Consider the following 23,755-nt stretch of genomic DNA (forward strand, 5'->3'; position numbering starts at 1 on the left):
TCACGTTCTCTTTGTCAGATGCATGGAGGGCAGAAGGAAACTGGCCAACTGGAACGTGATTCTCGAAAGCTTATGCTACAATAAAATTGGTTAGTCTTAAAGGTGCTACTGGACTCTTTTTGATTTTGTTCTTTTGTGTATGTGTGTGGCACGACCTTAGTGTGAAGGCTAGTGAGCGAAGCAGGCAGTCCTGCGGTCTCGATAACGATTTGATCTAAGCCAGCAAGCGCCTGGTTGCAGATCTCTAGCCGATTGCCTCCTTTGTGGCCGTTCGTTGGAGGGCCAACCCACCCCTTTCCGGTCACACATCTGATCCCGAGAGCCCTCACTAACCACAGCGCCGCCTCTCAGCTGAGATTTCCCCTAAATAACATCTCCTTTCTCTTGAACCCTGTGGTCCCTTTCCTGCCACCCATTCTTGCTGATCAAGCAGTGCTTACGAAACACCGAGTCAGAATGCTGCTGGCTGTTTAAGCGGAAGGGGGAGCATCCAGTGTTAGCCCCCCCCCCCCCGTATTAGTAGTTCAAACCCTGGCCGCTCCAGTTTAAAGTATCTCTGGAAGCCGCTGGGCAAAGACCCTCAAAGACACCATGGATGGACCCCGCTGTTGGGCTTGTGTATGTGCATAAAGTGTCATCGAGTCGCAGACGACTTTCGGCAACCCCTCCAAAGGTTTTCAAAGCAAGAGGCGAGCAGAAGTGATTTGCTAATTGCCTGGCTCTGCGTGGAAACCCTGGACTTCCTCCGTTGTCTCCTATCCAAGCGCTAACCAGGGACGACCATTTTTAGCTTCCAAGATCTGGTGAGCTCTGGGCTAGCCTGGGCCATCCAGGGCAGGGCACGCTTGGGCTTAGTATAAGGCATTCGACATTTCTGTTGCTCTCTTGCTTTAATTGACTTGCAGGCCTTTGAGGGACCTGCTTTTGTCGAGAGAGACAGAATGAGCAACTCAGATCAGTACCGCTCTGGGAATCCCCGGCAGAGGTGGGATTTAACCCTCGGCCCCTCAAGTTTGACTCTTGTTCCCTGTGCCCTGTTGGCTCCGCGAATAAGAACCCATCAGTATTAGCCAGGGTGGATAAAAATCAATGATTAAAAAAAATTGGATTTTTTAAATAAAATGTTTTTTGAGGAAAAAAATCTATCCAAAGATACTTTTCTATTTAAGATACATTATAGTCCAAAGGCTATCATCATGAAATAAGGATTCGTTTTTAATTATGTAGCATGAAGCTGTATATTCATGCAATGTTTAAATTTTTTGGTAAACGAATTCCATTAATCCATTCACCACGTCATGCTCTTCCAGAGGTTTCTGTAAGATTATTGGGCAGTTTTTCTGTCTAGAAGATATTATCACAGATGCTTGGTTTTACAGCGAATTTGTGTCTATAAAGATCAGGTCTCCTCTTCACAGCAAAAAGGTTATAAAATAAACATACACTGTTGAGAAAAAGACCTTAATCCCATTGTTCCTTTGCAAATCTTTTTTACACAGAACCGACCCCTTACCTCTTAAGTGCCAAGTTTCAAAAACTTCAATGAATAGAAGATTGTTGGGAGTAGAATAGATCTGCACAAGAAGCTAAGTGTGAGGAGTCTTTGTGTAGAAAACCATGATTTAAATCGATTTGATTTAAATCGAATCCACCCTTGTATTAAAGGTAAAGGTAGTCCCCCTGTGCAAGCACCGAGTCAATACTGACCCATGGGGGGACGTCGCATCACAACGTTTTCTTGGCAGACTTTTTATGGGGTGGTTTGCCATTGCCTTACCCTGGTATTAGCAGCACCTTAAAGACCAACTAGATTTCCAAGGTATGAGCTTTCAAGTGTCAAAAGATCTCTCCATATCTGTCGAAGGGAGCTTTGACTCGAAAGCTCACCCCCAGGATTCTTGTTGATCTTCAAGGTGCTTCTTGTTGATCTTCAAGGTGCTTCTGGACCCAAATGTTGCTCTTCTAATATAGACCAACACGGCTGCTTACCTGAAACTAAACCCATCTGTATGTCTGTCATATGAAGTTGTCTTGAACACACACATGAACAAATGAACCTGCTGTATACAGAATCAGATACTTGGTCCATCAAGGTTAGTATGGTCAACAGGCGGTGGCTCTCCAGGGTATCAGATGGAGAGTTTTCTACATCGCCTAGCACCTGGTCCTTACAGCCCTTAGAGTGCCGTAAGGACGAGTCCTTTTTAACAGGAGACACTCCGAGATTGAAGCGGAGACCTTCCACATTCTAAGCGGATATTCTGCCAGAGGGCCCTAAGGTGTCCGAGGGAAAGATTCTTTTGTATCACCTCCAGTCTTCTTGGTGTGTGTGCAAAGTGTTTGTGCCGGTGGGCCCTACACCCTGCCTGGTGCCCATCTTTACCAGCTTACACGGAACTCATACCCCTTATTGTTTGCTTCAGTGGGTGGTGGCTCGCCAAGGTCTTCTCCCAGCGGTGCAACCTGATATCCTGCCACTTTCGACATGCAAAGCCCGTCATCTGTCTTTGTGCTATGGTGGTCCCCGGTGTGCAAAACACGATGCCACCCTGTTTCACTCGCTGTTGTCCCCTCTGCCCAGCAGTGGCTCTCCAACGTCTCTTAACCCTGGTCGTGCCAGACACCCAACCTGACACTTCTGCATGCCACGCAGGTGCTCTGCCCCCGAGAAGGCTCATGACCTTTTCTTATTTGCAGGTGCCACCATTCCCTCAGCCCCGAAACAAACCACAAAGCTTCTGAGCTTTGCGAAGCCTTCAGGGCAGAAAGCGAAGTCTTAAAAATCGAGACCCATCTAAGTTCTTGCAAGTTCCTGTTCAGCCGCTGGTCACCTGGGGATCGCTGGGAACAAAGGAATGTCTGGGTTGTGGATTGCGCTGCAGTTTTGTTTGGTCTTGTCCAGAAGGGGATGGCGAATATCTCAGGTTTCATGGCTTTAAAAAATTGGAATGGCCCCTCCGAAGATGGGGGGGGAGGAGAGAAGCGCCAGTAGTTTTGGTATATTTTAGTCTATTTCGTCTAGGGAGGAAGAGGAGGAGCGACGATTCCAGAGGGGTGAGGTCGCCATTCTCCTTTTCCTGGCTTTGATCCTGTTTGTTTTTCTTCCTTTGGGGGCTAGAAGGGGGAGGCCAGTGTAGCATGAATGAAGGGGGGGGCTAACTTGGTAGGTCACTCTCTTTACTGTGCGTCCCCCACAGCGTGTGTACGAGATCTTTCCCCTTCACGGGCTGTCACGCAAGCTCTGCAAGGGTTGTCCGATGTCTGTGAAGGAATTCCTTCCTCGGGAAGGTGCCGAGAATTGAAACTAGGTCACGGAGAGAATGCCACGTCTCCCTCCACTGGCTCAGGAGACGCAGTTTGGTTTCTGCCGAGGCTGTGCTCTTGTGTGCAGGGGGGGGGGGGGGGGCGGACAGCATGTTTCAAACATCCCTGTTTTCTTGTCCTCCGGTGCGTGCACACAAAATTGGGGTGCATGGGACTGTTAGTTTATTTACCCCACCTTTCTCCCTGTTGGGGATACCAAGCAGCTTATGTTGTTCTCCTCTCTCCTGTTTTACCCTCACAACAAGGTCTGGGGTCATCCCGCAAGCTTCCAGGGCGGAACGGGGATTCAAACCGGGTCCCCCAGATCCTAGCGCGACACTCGAATCACTCGACCATGCTGGCTCTCATGGCTGATTGCTAAGTGCCAACTTTGGCGCCCTTTGGCAGCCTCTGAATTTGTGCTGGTGGGATTTAGGAGTCATTGACTAGTTCTTGGATGAGGCATTGCTGTTCTCCAAAGGGATTACACCTTTTATTAGCCATGCTCTTTTTGTGTTGGCTTGCGTGGAGTGGGGCTAGGAATGTCAGAAAGGGGAGGGGGGTAATACACAGAGTTTCCGTGGCCAGATGCAATATACCCATGGATACCAATTGCTGGCTCACTGATAGAGGCTAACAGTGCACTCCTAGTAAGACTTAGGCCAGTCTAAGCCCATTCGAGTCAATGCGCTTAGACTGAAGTAACTCTGTTCAGGATTGCGCTGTAAAGCACCATTTTTGCATGCGGCTGGTGCTCTGATTACGAAACTGAAGTTGGCTCCCAGTTCCTTATTCGCAGTTCCTAGTTCCTTATTTGCACAGCAAAACACAAATCTTGGGGGAAACTGAAAAGCTCTGTACCCCCAAATAAAGACCGTAGGAGCACATATCATACACCTTCATATTCAGCGGATTCTCTGCCCTCTAAGGGGGACCTATCCTGGGTCCTCCTACAAAGCCCAGTTCTTGAGTTAACACTGGACTTCTGAGCTGTGTGATTTGGGGTGGTCCAAAGATTTTTTTTTTGGTGCAACCCCCACTTTGTGCTAATTGATTTGTTCTGGGGGCTCCCTACTTTGAAGCTGTTAACTCAAGAACTGGGCTGAGTAGGAGGACCAGGAGGACGCTTTGTAGCGTCTGTAAGCTCACAGGATGACTTTGGTCTAGTCGCATGCACTTAATCAGATCTATCTGATAAGGTTGTTGTGAGGATAAAAACGGGGAGGGGAAGAGATGTGAGCCGTTCTGGGTCCCCACTGGGGAGAAGAGATCCCGGGTGCAACTTCCGGTAAGCAGCAGGACCGGGAAAGGCCCCTGTCTTGAGTATTTTGGAGAGCTGTGGCAGAGCGGACAGTGCTGACGGGCGGCGGATGGATGGATGGCTAGCTAGCAACGGGCAAAAGATGTGCCTTGTACAACAAGGGATATTGCAGTCGTGGGCGTACTGTGCTCATGCCTGCCACGCTGCTGGATGCATGAGAAAGGTGCGGGGTGGGTGGGATATGTGGTTTGACTGTTCCCAGGTTCAATCCCCTCCTTGTTCAGTTCAAAATATTCTACTGAGGAAGAAGCTCTTCCCTGGCTTAGCATATTGCTGCTCATCAGAATAAAACTCCAGAAAGAGCCAGTCTCTCAGAGAATGCAGTACATACACAGGGCTTTTTTTCAGCTGGAACACGGTGGGACAGAGTTCCGGCACCTCTTGAAAATGGTCACATGGCATGGTGGCCCCGCCCCCTGCTCTCCAGACAGAGGGGAGTTTAGATTGCCCTTCGGGCAGAGGGCAATCTAAACTCCCCTCTGTCTGGAGAGCAGGGGGCGGAGCCACCATGCCATGTGACCATTTTCGCCGAGCGTGATTTAAACTTTAAAAAACTCCCCCCTTGTTCCAGCTGACCCAAAGTGATGTCATTGTGCAGTCCTGAGTTGCACCACCACTTTTCCCAGGAAAAAGGCCCTGCACATACATCTTCTAGACAAACAGTATTGGGCCCGATAGGACCCGACTGGGTGAAACGCAGCCTCCAACGTCTATGTTTGTGGCAGTCTTTTAAAAGAGACAGCTACACTTCCCCCAGGCAGATGATCTTCTCTTCAAACTCTTGGTGTCTCCAGTTGAAAGGGTTACGGGTCACAACGCTGGGGAAGAAGGTCAGAGTCAGTTATCCCGGGTTACAGGCCGTTACAAGCCCGGTGTTGTACAGTGGTTAGGGTGTCAGATCTGCATCTGGGAGGCTCAGGTTTGAATCTGCATTCTGCAGTGGAGGCTTGCGAGGGGACCTCAGTCCAGTCATACCCTGTCTACCTTACAGGGTTGTTGTGACGATAAATGGAGGAGAGGAGAACGAGACAAGCTGCTTTGGGTCCCCATTGGGGAGAAAGGCAGGATATAAATGAAATAAGTCAACAAACCCTGTGGGCGTTGGAAGGCTTTTGGCCATCTGGGCGCCACTGTTAAAAAGGCCCTGATGGTGATTCACGGGGCTTTCATGGGTGACTGCAGGATTGCTTGGAGGGAGTCGGCCCTCGAAACCTCCCGGCTTCAAACTGTTGAGGGCTTTGAAGCGCTTGGAGTCCAGCTGCTGGTCCGTCTCTCCCTTTGTCTGGCTGGTGGCAGCGCCCCACGGTCCTACGCAGGGGTCTTCCCCAGCAGCCAGAGTGACGGGGGGTGGCTGAACCGTGGCTCTCCTCCCAAATATGAGCATAGGCTCTGGGCGCTCCTAGGCCAGCCTTTTCTGCTCTGATCTCAGACGAGGGTTTCTCTCAGCCATGCTTTCTGAGATCCTTTTGTTTTGGGAGATGCTCTGGATTGAACCTGGCATTTCCCACGTTAACTTCAAGGGCTGCAACCCGCGGCCACCGTGACCCTGGCCAGCCAGCAGCCCGGCACCCGAGCCACTGTGTTTTCTAATGCCAAGCACCCTTCAACAAAAAGTTTGGATCGCAGACTGTGGTGCAGACCTGGGGCCTCATTTGGAGGCACAGGCCGTGCCTCACTGCCTCTGTGCCCCCCCCCCCGCATCTTGCCTTCGGCTCTCCCTCCCTCTGGCCTGCCCAGTAGAGAATCATTAATCACCCACTTGTTTACCAGGCTGGCTCTGCAGGCCTTTTCCTGCTGGGTAGGAAACCCAGCGCCATCCTGGGGGAGGCTATGGAGGTGGTGTGGGAGGGGGGGGACAGTTGGCTCCTGTTCCTCTGAGCAAACTGCCTTTATCTCCCTGTCTCCTGGGCTAATCTCTCCCAGCCCTTTGCAGACACAGGCTGGTGGGGGGTGGCTGCAGATGAGGCACCAGGAATTTCTAGTCTTGTTTGTTTGGCTTGCTTTTCTTGGGTTGTCCGGCTCGAAATTGTTCCCCTGGAATGGGAAAACGGAGAGACTCTGGCCGGACTGAGTGATACATTAGGCCGTGGCTGGGGGGATGCGGGAGGGGGACGACGCACTTCAGCATCTGAAAAGTCGGAGTCTAATGCTTAGGAGCACGCCTCTGGATACCTTAAATACCAGTGCTAAATTTGTGCATTCTTGGGCGCCGTAGGGTTGGATTCTGCAAATATCTTCGAGTAATGGCGGTCCCTTCCTCCAGGCCAAGGAGCCTTCACCTGATCTGACCTTTCACGGACAAAAAGGGAGGGCACACTTGTGGGCCCCAATATTCATACCGCTAAAGTGTGTCACCCACCCAACCCCAGATTAAATGTGGCTGAAGTTTTAGTTCTTTGTATGCTGAGTAGGGATTCTCTCTGCCTCTCACCCTTTGATTTCAAAACCAAGAGAGTGTGCGGTTGTTGTTCGCTGTTGTTTAAGTGATAACAGGAAAACAGAATCGTTTTCTGTTGTCGTTCGGATTGCAGTGTGCTTCAGCAGCTACACAGTGTCCGATCACAAGCTATGAACTTCCTGGTGCCTTAGTGTTCGTGTGCATGCCTTGACCTGGATGTGCACAAGATGAATCTCCACCCATCCTTCATAGGTTTAACATCTGGAGATGGTGCAAAAGGGACTATTTAACAAGGTGGTTCCTGCCTCCCCTTGACAAAATACAGACTCTCCTGGGTAAATCAGGACAGTGTCTTTCTGTTCCCGGAAATAGGATGCTTGGAATATCTACAGGCCTGTGTTACTCTGAACTGGGAGGTGGGCCATGAAATCTCTTTTTTGGCTTCTGAGATTTCAGCTTGTCTTGCCTACATACATTCAAGCATGTCCCTACTTTCATGAGGGCTAGAAGCTTGGATTGGTTTGTTTTGAAACGAAAGCGGATGTTTTCAAAAATCTGAGTTCTGCACCCAGAGCTGGGCTTTTGAGCAACAGTGGCTCACGTGCAGTTCCAGCTCTTTCTCACGAGTTCACGCAAAGAGGTTTGCGGCCAGCTTTGAGCAGGCAACATGTCCCTCTCCTGACCTCAAACCTCTTCACCCGCCTGCCTCCCTGGACTTGAAAAGGAAACCTTTTGCTTCCTTTTTGATCTATGGGATCCGTCTCCCCCGTTTTCTGCCCTGGCCCTTTCCCCACCATGCCAAGGGCTTGGCCAGACCTGCTAATTCCCTCTTTGTCACTAAACCACAGGTTTGGCTGCCGAGAAGAGGGACTGTCCACCGGCGGTCCACATTGCCAGTGATGGAATACACGGTAAGGGCGGCTTGCCTCTCCTTTCCGGGTGTGGTGGTGGGCCAGCAAGTGGCGGTGGCGGGTCAGCCCTTCCTTCCTCCCCTCCTCTTTTCTGCAGCGCTGCTCTCCTCTCCTGCGGGAACAGCTGAGCTTGGGAGTCAGGGCCTGTTGAGGCCTTCCGGCTGGTCTTCCTCCTCTGGTTACAGCCCCGAGGCAATACGTGTGCGAAGGGGGATTGTTTGTCGCCCCAAACTTGGTCCGAGAGATGGATGGGACAAGATTTCCGATCCCCCTTCCCTCAGGGAGACAAGTTGCTGATCGAAGAGTCCTGGCTTGCTTTGATTTTCCCAAAGACTTCTTTCAGGGGCTTCGCCAAACGCACCCTTTCGCCTTTTCTCTCCTAGTGAAAAAGCTGGCTGTGTCTCTGCTCTGGGCCATAACTTGGCGGCAACGGGGAGTGGGGGGGGGGGAGTGTTGCATAATTTCCTGGGGAATGTGTGTTTCCCTTCCCCAAGTGGTTCCTCAAGATCCCAGCTGGCAACGTTCTCCACCCAACCCGCCCCCAATCCCCCATGACTACGAACTCAGCTTACAGCAGCCACTGTACAATATTTTTGGAGGGTGGGGGGTAAGTAGACCGGTGGGATGCTGGGGGATCAAACCTAGGACCTTCCACACGCCAAGCAGATGCTCTAGCCCTAAGCCGTGGCGTCTTCCTAATGCTTTATACCCCAATGCTTTTATCACGGAGCGTGAATAAAATTACAAGGAACTGTGCTTAAGGTTTTGTTGTAACAATAATTAGAAACTACAGACATTCAAATACAAAATTCTGAAGGCTAAAAACGAGTCAGGCAACTAGATTTGGGGTCTGGCCCCTAGAGCAAAAGAAAAAATAGTCTAGGCCAGTAGAATTGATCCATGGAATCGGGCCCAATAAAAATACTAACACTCCATAAACCTGGGGGGGGATCATAAAACCAGAACCGAATCACCCACATCAACTTGTGGAACTCCTCGAGACAGGACGTAGCTTTGAAAGGGGCCAAGAGAAACGCATGGAGGTGCGAACAGCGAGAACTAAATGGCACCTTCCACAGTTAGAGGCAGTCTGCCTTTACATACGGGTGGCTGGTTGACACAGTAGTATTGCGGGGAGGGGGAGCCGTCGCTTTCATGACCTGCTTCGGCAGTATCCAGCAGGGAAACAGGATGGGGGAGGAGGTGGGCCTCTGGCTTCGTCCAGCAACGGTGCTCAGATATTTTTAGTTCCGCCAGCTTCCTCCAGCGCCTCTTGACAGCAGCATTAAGAGGCAGATTTTTCAGCAGGTCAGGCTTTTCGCGTTGTTGTCCCTCCACGCCAAGAAGTTTCCCTGTTGGATTTCCTCCAGCCAGAGAGCAGTTTAAAAGGTACAGGAGCCTTGCCAGGGACAAAAAGTTGGCAGCATTAATGCCGCTTTCTTCCAGCAGGGCAAGAGCACGCTCCTGGCTTATTATTTATTTACTCTTTTAGCGCCTGCCTTTCTCGCAGAGCAAGGGGGAGCCTTCTTCTGATGGCTTCACGTCACTGGAGAATAAATATATCCTCCTTTAATGAACACCCCCCCCCCTTGCTAAAAATCAAAACTTGCAAAGAGGGGCAGGGTTGCCTCGCAGTGAGCGGCAGTTCCCGTTTACGGCTTCCGCTGTGGGTGTTCCTTGTTCCTGTCGCTGCACCACCGCCCCACCTTGTGGCCACACATGCGCACTGCTGCTCAGCCTCAGACCCCAAAAATGCTCAGACGCGTGAAGTCACGGAGGACTAGAATCCTGCAGCCGGAGTCTCGGCGAGTGATTTCAGAATTAAATATGTGACTTCCAACTTGCTTCGTAGCTGCAGCCCTTCGCATTTACCCAACTTTCCTCCAGCCCCGTCGCTTCCTTTTTCTGGGTTCCTTTTCCAACTCTCTTTCCTAGTTTCCTTGGGATCGTTTTAGCGTTTTCTCCCTGGATGCCTGCTTCTCGCTTTCTGAGACTCCTGGGGTTTTTTTGGTTTCCCTCCTTCTCTTGACACCCTCCCCTTCATTTTAGACACTTTCCTGCACCAGTGACGAGCACGCACAACGATTAGCAGAAGATTGCATAATTTAAAAATCGCCTCCTTCAGCACCCAAAAGCAGCAGTTGAATGCGGCTGGTACATAAGATATCAAGGGATGGCTGTGAGTAAGGAAAGCTGAGAGGTGGCTTGCGGAGAAATCTGTACCTTCGTTAGCATCTCTACCAATCCAAAAGCAGAGATCCTGCTGCCTGGCCTGGCCTCTCTATGACATCAGGGCAGTTCAGCCAATCGGCACCAAGGGTTTCTACCACTAAAGAAACCAGGTGCTGAAGCAGCAGTGAACTTTGGGGGGCGGTGTCCTGGACTTTACCTGTCCACAGAGTAGCAACAGGAATAATAAAAGGCTAGCGAGTTTATCGTGACGCATGTAGTGGGATCTCGGTCCACAAATAGCTTGTGCCCGCAATTTAAAAAATGTAAGGAGCCACGGAAGATTCTCTTTAGATTTGCTGAAACAGACTGTCTAATGGACCTACCCCTCTTCTAGTTGTGTGTGTGTATGTGTGTGTGTGTTATGTGCCGTCAAGTTGCCTTCGACGTGTTAGTTGCATGACCTAATATGTATAGACTTTTGTTTATAATAATTTCGATTTATATACTGCCCTCCAGGACAACTTAACACCCACTCAGAGCGGTTTACAAAGTTTGTTATTATTATCCCCATGACAATCACCCTGTGAAGTGGGTGGGGCTGAGAGAGCTCTGAGAGAGCTGTGACTGACCCAAGGTCACCCAGCTGGCTTCAAGCGGAGGAGTAGAGAATCAAACCCAGCTCTCCAGATTAGAGTCCAGCCACTCTTAACCACTTCACCAAACTGGCTCTCCTACATCAAGAAATGCTTTCTGTCACCAACGATCCCTTTCTGACATTGGTGGTATGAGTTGTGTATACTTTTGATTTTTCAAACATGGGAGGTCCAGCAGGGCCTGTGTAGGCAACTGGCTTGCCAACAACAGGAGGGGATATTAGCACAACAGCTGAAAGGAAAAATGATCTGCAAGCCCCAGTCCAAATCTCACTGTTACCCTAACTGGTGATCGGCAAAATGCCATGTGAGCCTGAGGTACTCGTGCATTTGAATGGGTAACACGGCCTGCCTTGCAGGACAGTTGTAGTTCTTGTGAGTGGGACAGCCTATGTACTTTAAAGCTGAAAAGCAAGAGCTTTGGGTATCGCACAGGTTTTAACTGTTGAAAGTGCCTTAAAATGTATTTATTTAGAATGCTTCCATGCCACCACTCTGGAGAACCTGCTCAAGGCATCTTGCAAACTAAAATGTAATAAAAACATGAAAATGAAACAATGTGGCTGTCTGGCAGTCAAGTTTGGGGAAGGTGTTTGGAGCTGGGGTGCCACAGCAAGAAAGACCCCAGCTCCAGTTTTCCAAAGCAAGGGCCTCAGCTAAATGTCTTAGGACGCAGGCTTTACGGAGAAAGCGGTCATTTGTGTGCCCGAAAAGAGGTGTGCAAGGGAGGCTGTACTGGAGGGAGAGGCTTCAGAAACTGGGGGAAATGTGAGGCCTGGGGGGCCCCAGGGCTGGGGTGTGTCCCAGAAGGAGCCCCCAGAAGGAGAAAACACCTGACCTTTATCCCCAAAGCATAAACCACCTAAAAGAGCCAAGCAGCTGAAAAAAGAGGGAGCAGAGGAAGGGCCATCTGTATGCTTTGCTCTTTCACAGGCCCCCTGAGGAATGGAAGCTGGATCCCCATGGAGCAAGACTTCCTGTCCCCTCCGCTCCAGCATCCTGCTTTGCTTCAGTTAGGTCTGGGAAGTCAAGCGTCCGTTGGCAAGAGCAGTATTAACCTTCAGCACGCAACCCCTTAATAATACCCATTCAGTCTTTTGGCTTCCAGGGCAATGGCATTGTCCAGCCCACACCTCCCTCTTCCTCAGCGGAAGGTGTAGGCCGTTTAAACTCTGCCCTTTTTTCTGGGCGGATGACTACCGCTCAGGAAACCATTTGCAGGTTTGGCCTGTGGCCGCCGGCCAAGGCCGCGAAAAATGGTCCCTAGTTTTCGTCGTTCGGCCCTGTCGCTCGGCGCAGCAGGTTGGGAGATCCGCTCTGCCCGATTTCCTAATTTTTATCTTCCCAGAGACCGATCATAATACCAGATCCAAAGGCTGGGCAGAGCAGGAGGTTTAGCGTTGCTGATTTCCTTTTGTTTCCGTCTTGGGACAGCATAAATGACCTGGTTTTGAAGTGGTGCGCTGCACCCCCATCAAATTGTGGTGCTCCAGCCCCACCCTGGCATGAGCCAAAGGTGGCGCTGTGTGAATTGTGAGGTCAAGTGCCTGTTGCAAGCAGACTGCAAAAAAGGAAGTTCCCTTGTTCTGGGTGGGAGGCACGGGGAAAGAAAGGGGGCGTTTTGGAGTCCAAAGAGCCGACCTTGGCTAGCTGCACATCAAAAGCTGCTGTTTTGTACCAAGGTATCCCATCTTCTGCGCTCTGGGTAAATTATTAAATCTGCTTGATTTAATTTGGCTATAACATACGACTGGAAGGATGAGGAAGCGTTCCTTGCTGCCAGAGGAACAGTTTAGCTCCCCAGCTCCTTGGCTTTTATGATTTTTAACCTAGCACCACCAGTATACTTGCAGCCGTAAGGACTGGAAACTTGAGTTTTGTTTGGTTTTAAAGTGAGAGTCTCAGGAAGTTAGCTTTACCAGATGCTAAATTCCGTGTTTCCGTGGCACAAGTTGGAGTTGTGCAGTACGCCCAGCTGTGGCGGACCTGTTGTGGGATTGTCGCTGAATTATTTGAATGGAAAGCTTGGTTCGCTCCATGGAGGGATGAAGGAGTGAGGGCTTGCGCCCTAGGCTTTTGGAGAAAGGGGTTTTTTGAAGAGGGGGAAAGAGGCGGCGTCCTGCAGGTATTCCAAAACGGTGATTTTTTTGTGTTCTGCAGTAGAAGACTCGAGTTCAGGAGCACTTTAAAGGCCAACAAGATTTCCAAGAGTGGTGAATAATTGGTGTCACTGTAGGCAGGGTTTGGAGATAGTAGAGTGGAATTGAAAGAAACTAGTGGGATAGGGTTAGGGTCTTGAGTGGCAGCCACCTCAGTTGTTGTAATGGGAAACACTGCCCCCCCCCCGCCATTTTGCCTCTGCATTGCAAGGGGGGGCAGATTTTGGCTCCCCTTTGGAGCTGGCCAAACCCTCTGCTTCCCTCCATGTACATCCACTGACTTTGGCTTCTGATGCGCTGTAGAGATAACTGGACCCCCCCAGACCCCCCCCTTTCGGATCTGAGCAACCTCACAATCCTCCCCCCCACACACACACCTTCTACACTTCTCTTTTACACACAGAAGGGCAAGAGAGCTGGGCAGGCTTGTATCTGTGTGTGAGTCAGCAGTGCCCTTCCATCGGTAGCAAGGCGGGGGCTTGGCTTCTCGCTGTCTTCCCCCCACCCAGCCACAGTCACTTAGAGGCTGAAAGATTGCATGCAGGAAGCGGTAGCAATTAGCAGTGGCTCCCTGCGTGGAGGGGAAGAGGCAGCTGCAGCAGCCGGGGAGGGAGCCAGCCAGCCAGCGCCGTGCCTTCGCAAGCAGCCTCTTCTGGAAAGGAGAGTCGCTCCGAGCATCCCTGGATGTCCCCAGTGCTCCAGCCAAGCCACCTTCCTGCATCTTCGGCAGCCGCCAGCCCCCCTCGGAGAAGCCCTCTCTGAGCGGCCGGCGCCTGCCCACCGTTTGACACGTGGGCCTCCACGACTACAGAGGAACCTTGTTAGCTTTCCTGGCAGCCGGCAGGCCCCGCTGCCCCCACCGTGGTTCCTGCCGAGCAGGGCTAGTCTGGAAGGCGCTCTGTGGCCTCCTTGTCTTCACGGGGGCGTTTTTTCCTTCTTAACATTCGTTGCCCTTTTTTTTCTCCCCGATCGGCAGAGGCAGGATGAGTCTCTCCGGAGAGACGGGTGCCTCTGGGGCTTAGCACCACCGTGGAACCCCAGAGCACAGCCATCTGGTGGGCAGAGGAGATTGAATTGGGGAGGGGGACCTCTCTCCGGCAGGTGGAAGGCGTTCCTCTTGGACTGTCCTTGATGGTTTTCCAAAGTAGCCACACTTCCTTTCTTGTCTCCTCCGGAACCAGCCAGCAGCCTCTCCTTCTCCATCTCTGCCTTTTCTGGAAGGGTCACTGCTCATCTTGGCAGTCTGGTGTGGAAGAGGGTGACCTCTGGACCGAGCACAGCCAGTTGCCCATAGTGCCAGGGCAGTTTGCAGGGACACGCCTGCAGCCGTCGGCTGAGACTTCTGCCCCCCCCTGTCTGTTGTTTGTGACCTGTTCTTTGAGATCTCTGTTCCCGGCAGCGATGACAGCCAGCAACCAGCGTGGCATCTGGTCTGGCTCAGTAGTTTTGACTTTCCTGGTGGCGGCCTCGGACTCCTGAGCTCGCTGCAAGCAGCATTTTGCAGAGGGGCTTCGGGAATCGCTTCTCCTCTCCTCCCTGCCCCTTCTCCCAGTCTGCTTCCAGGATGGATCTGCTGCAGAAGAGCAAATACAACCACCTGCGTAACGACTCCCTCTCCTCCCTTGAAGAGGGGTCCGTGGCAGCGGAGGGGGACTCCCCTTCGGAGCCCCTGGTGGCCGCCCCGTCTCTCCCCAGCTCCTTGTCCTCCTCCTCCCTCAGCCCCATGCTTCCCCTGGGCGAGCTGTCGTCGGAATCGGAGGACAGCCCTACCACCCTATGCTCCTTTTTCCCCAAAATGGCCAACTTGAAGCTCTCCAACCCCGCCACCCTCCTCAACCTCCGGGCCTTCTCCAAAGAGGCAGGCAGCACCGGGGAGCCTCCCGCCGTCCCCCCCAGCCCCGACTCAGCGGGGGCTGTCCCTGTCTGTTCCCAGGATATGAACAAGCTGGGCTGCGGCAAGAAGATGCGGGTGGAAGGCGGCCAGTTGGGCGGCGACGAATGGACCCGGCACGGCAGCTTCGTCAACAAGCCCAGCCGGGGCTGGCTGCACCCAGATGACAAAGTGATGGGCCCTGGAGTCTCCTACCTCGTCCGGGTGAGTGAGCGGGAAGGGAAGAGCTGGGCTGGGGGGGCGGGGGAGGGATAAAGAGAGGGAACTAGTTTAAGGATTGCAACAGGTGGTTCGTGCTGCTCAGCCACTCGAGTGACAGGAAGGGAGAAAAGACGGAGGATGGGCCCTTTTCCCCAGCCCTCCTAGAAGCCTCGATGCCTTTAGGTCCTCCATACACACCTCTTGCCTCTGGGGGACCGAGTGGTGCGATGCCGGAGATGTCAGATTTGGCACCAGCGTTTCTGGCTCCTAACCCTGAAAGCGTAGCAGAGGAAAGTAGCTTTGTCTGCCTTCTGAGCCAGCCCAGCCCTGAGCAGCTCCGAGCCTGTTGTCCACCCGCCCTACCGTGGCAGAAATCGCAGCCGTAGGGGGATGTTTGGAACTCATCAGAACCAGGCTGGGTTATTAGGAACTCTGTACGGTTCAAATTTCTGGGCACCTACTTAAAGACAGTTTGGAGAAGGGACACATGTCTGGGAAAGTGCTCCAGCCCCGCACGGTGGCAGGTTCCCTCCCAGAGTGATCCGGGAGCCATGGAGGGCATAATAGCCCCTCTGGGCTGTACCTCCATTCCAAGGTGATGTGCCTTCCTCACAAGCAAGCACCCGCAGCGGGGCAAAGCCTGAGCACCCAACTGTCCCAGTCCTAGAAAGTAAGCTTTCTTTAGCACCCCAGTTGTGAGAGAGTTCCCCCGGAGGCAGCCCTTGGTTCGGAGGCACCTTTCCCACGGTATACAGGACCGGATTTTCACCATCCTTTCCAGCCCTGCTGCCTAATGCATGAATTAGGCACCTGGAATCCGAGCCCGATTGGTGATTGCCCTGACGGGGGTCCCCTTGTGTTGGGGCACCCAATCCGAGCACCCCTTAAGCTGCATTGAACAAATGCTCCTTCTCCAGGCACTTGCCAAATAGGTTTCGTGGGGTTTCTTCCCTGAGTGGCTTTTCTCTCTTTGTCACCTCCCTCCCCAAGAATGGATTTTCCAGCTCTCTTTGGACATCTGAATTGAATAATAATAATAACAACAACATTCAATTTATATATCGCCCTTCAGGATGACTTAACACCCACTCAGAGCGGTTTACAAAGTAGTCATTATTATCCCCACAACAAAACACCCTTTGAGGTGGGTGGGGCTGAGAGAGCTCTGAGAGAGCTGTGACTGACCCAAGGTCACCCAGCTGCCTTCAAGCGGAGGAGTGGGGAATCAAACCCGGTTCTCTAGATTAGAGTCCCGCGCTCTTAACCACTACACCAAACTGGCTCTCCGGGAGCTTAGTTGTAAGTCCATCCCAAGCCTCAAGATAGATGTAGACTGCCTGAGTTCAGTCTCTAGAATCCGTGGTGTCGCATTTAGTGCTTCTGAGGACGTGCAGCGTGTCTTTCCGTTGCCACTTTCCAACCACAGCCTGGTTCAGAGGAAGGAATTTCCACATCGAGCGGCACACATGATTTCCACAGAAGCTTGGCACGCCCCTCTCCACCGATTTGCTCTGTTACGATACTTCTGTGCCGCTTTTCTGCCCAGATGGTTCCCACAGCAGTATTTGGGCAGCTGTGCCCAAATCGGGAGGCAGGAACGAGCTGGGGTTTCTTATGGCGCAGGGTGGAACGATGCTCCCTGCCCAGTCGTAGGGCTTGGCAAAGGAAGGGCATCCATGCAAGCCGAAGCAGCAAGCGTCTGTCCCCAGTCTTCTGTTCAGCCACATGATTACTTTTGACAGGCATCCATCCCTCGGGGCATGGCACACTTCCAGCAAGCCCCTCCACGCACACAAATTGTGATTGCTGCGGGCCAGGAGCACTGGGCTGTGAAGATGTGAGGTGACAAGGAAGGGGTCCCGGTCATCAGGTGCTCAGCTAAGCGCATAAGTCGTGGCCCCGTTCTTGCTTCGGACAAGCCAGAGATCTTTCGCTTCTGAGGGGGTGGGGCTGGTGCTCAAATCTTGGGTCCGAGGGTAGGAGTCTCCCTCCCCTCAACACACACACACACAAACACACACACACACAATTTCTCTACTCGGCTGCTGTGGCAGCTAACTTAATAGACAATGATTCTGCATTGCTGATTGGAAAGGAGAGAAGCTGGGCTGGTAAGCGGAGGCACATCTTGAGGTGGCCCAGAGCACAAAACAGGGCAGCAGGAAGCCATTCTGCCAGGGCGCCCGGAGGCATTTGCCACGAGCCTCGTGTTAAGCCGGGGCTTAGCTCCAGAACATATGGTGACAGCCCCTTCCTTAAGAGGCTTTGAAGTTCCTGAAGGATAGGTGGGGGGGTGCCTGTCAGTAGTTATTAGCTTCTGGTAACCAAAGGGACCCCCCGAGTTTCCCCCTGCATGTCTGAGTGCCAGCCCCCCTCCCCCTGCTCTGCCGGCAGGCTTCCAAGTGGGATCTGGGTTGGCCACAGCCAGGACCTCGATGGGACATCAGTCTGATTTAACTGGGTGGTTCTTAAGCCGTTTGCATGTAGAAGGAGGGGAGGGAAAGATGAATGCCTCTGACCATGTGCAGAATGCATCGCCCTTGCAGTTGATTGACCAGAGTCTCTGTGCATCGATGCAGGGTTTCTAAACCGGACGCCATCGCTGTTCATTTTTTTTCCCTTACGAAGAACTGGGGTGAACAGGGGGAGCCCTTGACGATCGCCTGGCATTGCACGGATGGGGCACGGGGGAGAGGGAGGGGCGCCTTCCTGTCAGCGCTCCAGGCTCTGCCATCTTCCAAGAACATCTGACACGCGAAGCTGCTTTATAATGAGTCAGGCCCTCGGCCCATCAAGATCAGTATTGCCTGCTCAGACTGGCAGGCGCTTTCCAGAGGCTCGGGTGGTCTTTCACATCATCTATCACCTGGTCCTTTTAACTGGAGGGGCGGGGGATCGAACCTGGGACCTTCTGAATGCAAAGCAGACGCTCCGTCCCTGAGTCCTGCCGTCTAGGTGTTGGTTGCAGCCAACCAAGGAAGCCAGTGGAGGAGGGCAGGACCTGGAGTCGGACTTCCATTTCATGCTGCCTTAGACCACTTTATTGGTGTCGTGCCAGCAGGAAACAGGAAGGTGACCCGTTCCCAGCCACACACCTCTTTCCTCCTCCTCCTCTTCCTTCTCCTGTCCCGCCCTTTGGGGTTTTCATGGAAATTGGCACGCTCCAGAGAAAGCGCCTCCTTCCTTGCACGCAGCTTGAGTTCTCCCGAGATCCGGTCTCGGAACGTTTGGGATGTTGGGAATTCAGCTCTTAAAATCCCTCCCCATTCGCCACACAGCCCTGCTGCGTGGGCTGGACAGAGCCACACTCTCTGGCAAGTAGCCGGCCTCGAGTTCAAATTAATCCCCAGCATCTTCAGTGGAAAGTTATCTCAGGTTTACGGTGCTGGAAGAGACCTGTCACCAAATAGGTCAAGGGTCTACTGTGGTGACTAGAGAGCCAGTGTGGTCTAGAAACGTTGGGTCTGGGTTCAAATCTCTGTTTAATGGAAGTTATGAGCTCCTGAAGCGGCCTGCCTCACAGGCTTGTGGCCAGGGGGTAACCCAGCATATTCTGCCCTGAGCCTCTCGAGAAGCAGGGGCAAATAACGCAAAGGCAGTCTGGTGGTTTGGGCTGTGAGGCCGAGCCTGTGGTGCTGCTTGACCACTTCCCTGTGACTCATCTGGGTACCTGGAATTAGCCGGGCTGACGCCTGGAGCCTTCTTCCCACGGCGGCGTGGCCAGCCTGGCAGGTGCCCAGTGGCACATCCTGCCTCAACCACTTGATCACCCCCCCCCTTCTCTGTCCGTTTCATCCAGCGCCTTTGGGGCCTAGCTGACGCTGCCAGCTCCCGCCGTTGTGATCCATTGTGATCTCTAGGTCCGCTTGCCTCAAGGACCGGGCTGTCTTGTTCTCGGGGAGAGGCAGGGCCAACGAAGCTGAACGAGCCTTACAGATAACCCTGCCCAGTTTAGGCGGGTCTGTTAGCAGCAGTCTGGAGGTTTGAATAGAGGAGAGAGGGGTAAACTGGCTTCCAGGGTTGCAGAAGAGGCACGCTGCTCCAGACTGAGCAGACCAACTCTGTACCCGCATCCTTTGCCAATCCTTAGCGCGTCGAAGTTAAGGGGGTTGCGCATCCAGGTTAGATGCCCCAGGGGAGTGGAGCCCAAATACCTTAGTCTTAGACGAAGTCAAACTCTTGGTCAGATGAGCCCTTCCGCGTCCACTGAACGTTTCCCCAGGTTCTCAGCTGCAGCTTTCCCCCCTTTTAACAGGCAGTGTCCAGGGAACGGAGTCTGGGACCTTCCAAATTCCAAGCAGGCGCTCTCTATGCCAAGAAGCAGCCTCGCTTATTCTTGCTTGGCCCTGCTGGCTGCAGCTTTCCAAGTTCTTGGGCAGAGAAACGGCTTCTCTAGCAGACAGAGGCTGCAAAGCAGGCACTCCGTTGCTGAGCTGTGACCCTTCCCGGCCTTTCTTTATGGGAACGAGAGGGCAAGACACCCAAAGCTGCCAACGCTCACATCCTTTGGGGGCAGTCTTGGGACAGCCACCTTCCTGTGGCTCGGGTGGCCGAGGGGGAATCAGGAGGAACCGGAGAAAGGGTCACCCCAGATGGTTTTCAGCTGTGGGGTTAAACAGATTCAGAGGGAAACTTGCCCACGTATTCTGAGCCCCAGCTTGCTTGTGTTTTTTTTTAAAGAGGACAGGCAGGTTGTTTAAAATGTCCCGTGTCTCAATGAATCCCCAGTTTGCTGAACGCCGATTGCCTGCCCGAGTAGGAAGCTGGAGCTCGGTTTCCAGGACAGGCTCAGGCTTAGGGTTCAGGCGGACCCCCCCCAAAAAAGAAACGGGTTTCGTAAATGGAAAGCAGATGCTTCTCACGTTAATAATAACATTATAATAATAACTTTCGATTTATATACCGCCCTTCAGGACAACTTAACGCCCACTCAGAGCAGTTTACAAAGTACGTTGTTATTCTCCCCACAAACAGGCACCCTGTGAGGTGGGTGGGGCTGAGAGAGCTCTGAGAGAGCTGTGACTGACCCAAGGGCACCCAGCTGGCTTCAAGGGGAGGAGTGGGGAATCAAACCTGCCTCTCCAGATTAGAGTCCTGCCGCTCTTACAAACAGTGTCCTTAGTGCTGGGCTCACAGCATTATTGCTAAAAGGAAACTTCATCATTTGTGAAGATGCGGAAGAGTAGGTAGGTGGGCAGGGACAGAGTGAGAATGTAAGGTCTAGAAGAATTTGACAGACATCACACCAGTGTCAAACCGTGGCCACGCTCCAGTTGCACACAATGGCCGACCAGATGCCACCAGCACGCCTCCATGCCAGGTGTGGAGGCCAAGGCCTTCCCTTGTTGTGATTCAGTAATAAGATCTGCAGTTGAAGGCTCCTGTGAATGCAAAGCGTCCTTCAACAGAGGTGGCTGCCTGCTGCATCTCTGTGTGATCTGCAGCCTTTACTCACCCCAACCCTTTACTCATCCCTAATCAGCCTTTTCGGGGGCTGCTTGGACCAGTCACTCCACAGGCAGGTTTCCCTGGCCCAAGGTTGCCCGTTGCATCTCTGGATGAATCACTGTGCTGGCTGCATCCCCCTCAACCCTGCCTCTGCTGGATGCGTGTAGATTGTTCAAGTTTGCCATTGAGGGTGTTGCGGGGGTGGTGTTGTGCAAGAAGGGGTTTCGTTGGAGGAATGAGGTGGGGGGGGGGGGCGTAAAGAGCAATTGAACTGTTCTGACTGTGGATTTCTTGGGCTAATACATTTTCTTCTGCCTCCATCAGTACATGGGTTGTGTGGAAGTGCTCCAGTCGATGAGGGCGCTCGACTTCAACACAAGGACTCAAGTCACAAGGTGAGCCGTCTCTCCTTTCTGAGAGAGGAGATTTCCCGCCCCCCCCCCCACCAAAGAGGTTCCGAGCAGAACCAGGCGCTTGTTGCTGGCCCCAGCAGGGAGGGACCGGCCACAGAGGCCGGCAGAATGGCAGGCGGACACAGTGCAAATTCTCTCCAGCCATTAGTGGCAGGAGAAGGAGGAGTGAGCTGGGGGGGGGGGGCAGGGAGGGGAGAGAAGAGGGTGTCTGTGTGCTTATCCATTACCGAGCAGACTTGGGGTCTGGAAAGGGGGGGGGCGGAGGGAGCAGCCAGCAGGAGATGGAAAAGCTTCGGCAGCCAAGCCCCGCACCCCTGTCAGCGGGGTTTTGTTTTAATCCGCCAAAGACAGGAAGCATTTATACAGCCTCATCAAATATTAACGGGCCTCGCTCGATTTTATTTATTTATTTTTCATCCTCTGGCTGCCACGAGGAACCTGGAAAAAAAGAGAGAGAGCGCGTGTGGGTGGGTGCGCTCACGCCTGTGCGTGCCTCGCCAGCTGCTTCTCAGCCCTGCACACCGGGACTGGCAAGAGAGAGGCTGCCTTGTTGTGTTGTATTGTCTCTGGTTGGAAGGCCGGTTCCTGCTGGGCCTTGCCCCCCTCCCCAGCTGCCTCGCTCTGCTTCAGTCCCTGTCCCTTCCCCTGGTAACCCCTACCTTGCAATATGAAAGTCAGTGATTTCAGTGCTCTTTATGAGCTTAAGGTGCCTCTCAGGAGTCTACCCGTTGCATCTCTGCATGAGTCTCCAGCCTGGTCCCGTCCCGTTCCAATCAAGCTCTGCTTGGAACAGTGTGGCCATTTTGCTGCATCCCCACAGAGATGTGCAATCAGTTGCTCCCAATGTTGTGTCTCTGTAAGAGTCACTGCTCTGGGTTTCCCTTCTACTCGGGAGACAAACTGAGGACAGAGGTTGCTGCAGAAGCACAGAGGGTGGACTCCTCTGAAAGATAATACTTCTTTCCTTGAAATGCCCTAAAAGTAAACATTTAGCTGATGCACAAGTAGAAATATGTCCCCAATTCTGATTCAGAAAATGGGTTCCAGAGCAATCAGAAGGTTGTGAAATTCTGCGTCGCCTGCGTTGTGGGTGTGCAGTGACATTCTTTCCCCCCAGTGGCTGCAGAATCAGATAAAAGCTTCCTCTAGTTCAGCATCCTGCTTCTCAGAGCAGAGGGCAAGATGTTTCTGGGAAATTCACACGTAGAACGTGAAGGCAGTGACGCTCCCCCTGTTGTCGACCTCTGCACCTGATATTCAGAGGTAGACTGCTTCTGACCCTAGGGGTTACTTTGAGCCATTGTGACTGTGAGTCTCTCTACACAAGACACCTCGGCGCATGTTCGTCAAGTGTAGGGAGACACAATGTTAGCCGGGAAGCGTAGTTTAAAAAGACAGAGCCGGCAGAGATCACTCCTCAGAGGGTTTGTTAATTTCATCTTCGCCTCCCAGAAGGCTCTGTCAATTTCACCTCTCCAGTCTAAAACTGTGCGGGATCGCAACCACAGGGCAGACAGGAATGGAAATAGCCTGGAGTTGCCTTCCAGAGCCGGGCTTGGACCTGGAGAGGTTATAATGGGCTGAAGTTTCCCTTCTGGCATTTCACAGCCCCTTCACACAGCTCCAGTGTATAGCAAACCCTTTGCTCTGCCACCGGCTCTGTCTTTTTAAACTACCCTTCCCAGCTACCATTGCATCTCCCGACGCGTGTTCTTCACATGTCAGATGTCTCCTGTAGAGAGACTCTAATAGTCCCCCTTTAAACAGCCATCTAAGGTCAGGCTTGCATCTCATAGCACAGTAAAAACCAGCGTGGGTCTCTTGGTGTTGGGGGGCAGACTGGGGGGGGGTGAAGGATGCTTTCCAGCACATGCACACAAGTCTCTTTCTCCATACAGGGAGGCCATTGGCTTGGTCTGTGAAGCAGTGCCTGGTGCCAAGGGAGCCGTCCGCAGAAGAAAGGTGAGGGGCCCGGAGGAGGTGGTTATGGGGGTGAGGGTGAGGCTGCTCAAAGCAGGGCTGTGCGCGCTCTTGTGCGAAAGCAGCAGTGTGCCCTCAACAACATCCCACAGCTGCCTTTGGCTTCCAGCGCTTCTGCAGACGTGGGCAACTATGCTTTGTCTGTGCGTAACCGTGAGGACTTGGAACTGGAGATTCTTGGGAAGATGGATTCAAATTCTGCAGTCTGTATGCCAGTCTTGTGACTTTTGCCCTTCTGCTTTGTCTTTGATTACTATGTTTTTATTATACCCCTTTTCAACACACACACACACACAAGTTCTCAAAACAGGTTGCGTAAAATGGCTGAACTGTTAAAACATCCAGTGGCACCTTGAAGTCCAACAAGATCTTCAGGGTACAAGCTTTTGATACTCAAAACTGAAAAATAGTTTCAGAAGAGGAATTCTGTCCTATGTAAAAGAAGAGGCATCCCCTCCTCTCACTATATCAGAAGAGGCATTCCCCATTGTGTGCGAAAGGGAAATTCCATCTCTTAGATAATGACCCCTACACCATAGTAGGCAACGTTTTAGAAAAGGAATTCCCTCCACGTGATAGCAGGGGAAATGTCTCTTTTAGATGGTCCCTGTTAGGATATGTATTCCTTGTCCAGGGGATAGAGATCCAGAGGAGTTCGCCGTGTTAGTCTGTAGGAGCAAAACCGAAAAGAGTCCAGTAGCACCTTTAAGACTAACCAACTTTATTGTAGCATAAGCTTTCGAGAATCACAGTTCTCTTTGTCAGATGCAAGTGTTACTGGACTCTTCTATTTGTCCAGGAGAGGCATTCTGCTTTATCTCTCACACTTGAGCGGGAACGCATATTTTAAGACAGCACCTGCTATCGACTGATTTTTAGTTACTAGTAATAAAAACAAGGAAAGA

At 52.3% G+C, this 23,755-nt stretch overlaps 1 protein-coding gene across 6 annotated transcripts in view; it reads left to right on the top strand.

Moving 5' to 3' along the window:
• SHC1 (SHC adaptor protein 1) overlaps positions 1–23,755 on the top strand; it is a 54,265-nt gene that overhangs the window by 9,193 nt on the left and 21,317 nt on the right. For 2 of the 6 annotated variants that reach the window (XM_054994520.1, XM_054994528.1), the window contains exons 2-5: positions 7,871–7,933; positions 14,851–15,012; positions 20,782–20,852; positions 22,769–22,832. In XM_054994520.1, the coding sequence (XP_054850495.1) occupies positions 7,922–7,933; positions 14,851–15,012; positions 20,782–20,852; positions 22,769–22,832 (309 nt within the window). In that variant the 5' untranslated portion in view covers positions 7,871–7,921. Of the gene's footprint in view, positions 1–2,899; positions 2,925–3,022; positions 3,055–7,870; positions 7,934–13,951; positions 15,013–20,781; positions 20,853–22,768; positions 22,833–23,755 lie in introns of those variants that run through there. The other 4 variants (XM_054994513.1, XM_054994524.1, XM_054994532.1 and 1 more) reach the window with 4 other exon arrangements.

Source organism: Eublepharis macularius, chromosome 1 (assembly GCF_028583425.1).
Source record: "Eublepharis macularius isolate TG4126 chromosome 1, MPM_Emac_v1.0, whole genome shotgun sequence".
Classification (NCBI taxonomy): Eukaryota; Metazoa; Chordata; class Lepidosauria; order Squamata; family Eublepharidae; genus Eublepharis; species Eublepharis macularius.